Source organism: Frankliniella occidentalis, unplaced genomic scaffold (assembly GCF_000697945.3).
Source record: "Frankliniella occidentalis isolate FOCC.00 unplaced genomic scaffold, Focc_3.1 Scaffold108, whole genome shotgun sequence".
Classification (NCBI taxonomy): Eukaryota; Metazoa; Arthropoda; class Insecta; order Thysanoptera; family Thripidae; genus Frankliniella; species Frankliniella occidentalis.
Window position 1 is genome coordinate 318,982 of NW_026267237.1, and position 1,771 is coordinate 320,752.

General features: G+C 46.2%; 1 protein-coding gene across 4 annotated transcripts in view; it reads left to right on the top strand.

The window, feature by feature from the left end:
- LOC113216275 (venom protease-like) overlaps nucleotides 1-1,771 on the top strand; it is a 53,496-nt gene that overhangs the window by 24,312 nt on the left and 27,413 nt on the right. For 3 of the 4 annotated variants that reach the window (XM_052270059.1, XM_052270060.1, XM_052270061.1), the window contains one exon: nucleotides 380-534. In XM_052270059.1, coding sequence (XP_052126019.1) covers nucleotides 380-534 — 155 coding nt within the window. The remainder of the gene's footprint in view (nucleotides 1-379; nucleotides 535-1,771) is intronic. The other variant, XM_052270062.1, reaches the window with a different exon arrangement.

The following is a 1,771-nucleotide window of genomic DNA, read 5'->3' on the forward strand; positions in this document are numbered from 1 at the left end:
TTTCAAGCCTCTAGCTCATCTTCTCGAAGAACAGAGAAACGTTTAAACGATAGACGTCAGAACGCTAATTGCTTGCATGCGCCCACTTTATTGTTTTTTCGGAGGAAAAGAGTGTTTATAATGTTTATAACGTATGTTGCTTCAAAGTTCCACAATATTTTTTACATTGGTGTGGATACAGAGTTTACGAAACGCAAGGCGTGACTTTTCACGCCAGGCGTGATTTTTCAGGCTTCGTAAGCTTCACACAGCCATTAAGGAACCTACTTTCATATTGCCTGGCGTGAAAATCACGCCTAGCGTTAAAATTACACTCGCGTTTTGGGAAATCTGTATCCACCTTTTCTAATTTTTTTATTTTCATATTTTATTCTTACAGAATGCGAGGAGTTTAAAAAATACTTATTTAAAGATGAACCAACGTTTTCTCTTTCGTGGCTTGCTAGGAAAGAGAACAAGACTCAGTGTGCCGACCCTGGAGACGCCTTTGTAACTGGCGGCAAAGAAGCCAACCCGAAGGAGTTCCCTCACATGGTAAGTTAGTGCTGCTCTGAAGGTGTTACCCTTTCGAAAATGAATCTAAGTAATAGATGGGACTGTGTGGGCAACAGGTGCAGAACCTTGCAAAATCGGGTAGTGCTTCATCACACAGAATCCTCACCACACAGAATCCTCACGACACAGAAAATCACCACACAGAATCCTCACGACACAGAAAATCACCACACAGAATCCTCACGACACAGAAAATCACCACACAGAATCCTCACGACACAGAATCCTCACGACACAGAAAATTGTGGAGGGATCTTTCACCACCCAGAATGCAAGCACGTCACCACACAGAATCTTCACGACACAGAAAATCACGACACAGAATCATTTCTCTCACCACACAGAATCCTCACGACACAGAAAATCATGACACAGAATCCTCACGACACAGAATCCTCACGCAACAGAAAATCTCCCCCCAGAAAATGTCTTATCACCAAGACCGGTGGGGTGGGGGCGGGATGTACTGGGTGTGTCACCCGCTACGAGACGGTATGTCGGGCTGCCTACCGGCTGGCCGCAGGCGCTGTTGGAAAAGGCAACTTTAAGACTCTTAAGAAGGGGTAGGGGGTGTACTCGCGAGGGCCCTAGATATGTTTACATGCGTTGCGTACCCCACATGGTGCCTCATTCACGGGAGAGCGTCGTGCGAGCCCGCGGTTCCTCGCGAGGGGGTTTTTACTCGGGATTTTCGTGTACACAGTATTTCATAATACGGTATTACGGGTATTACGTGTATTACAGCGATATTACGTGTATTACGGTGGTATTACGTTGGTATTACGGGTATTACGTGGTATTACGGCGGTATTACGTGGTATTATGGCTAGTATTATGAAGTGAATAAAACACCTAGAAATTGGGCAAGCCATCGTGTGGAGGTGTTTGACGGGTCTGCTGATCTTTCGCCTCCGGTTGACACCAGTGCATCCAAAAGGGCAGGCTGTTGCGGGCTACTTCCCCCTCCTCCCATGTTAAAGCATAGGCTCCAAAAAAAGAAGCCCGCAACAGCTTGCCCTTTTGGATGCACTGGTTGACACGACAGGAGCGGGTTGTTGCTGCGGCCCAGGTCACCAATAGGAAAGTAGACGTTTAACTTCTTGCTTATGAGCTGTTGCAGTCGATTGTCGCCAAACCCGAAAGTAACAAAACGCCTAGTAGAGTGCAATAGCAATAGTCAGGGAGAAATAATAGCCGAAATAGCAGAAGATATACC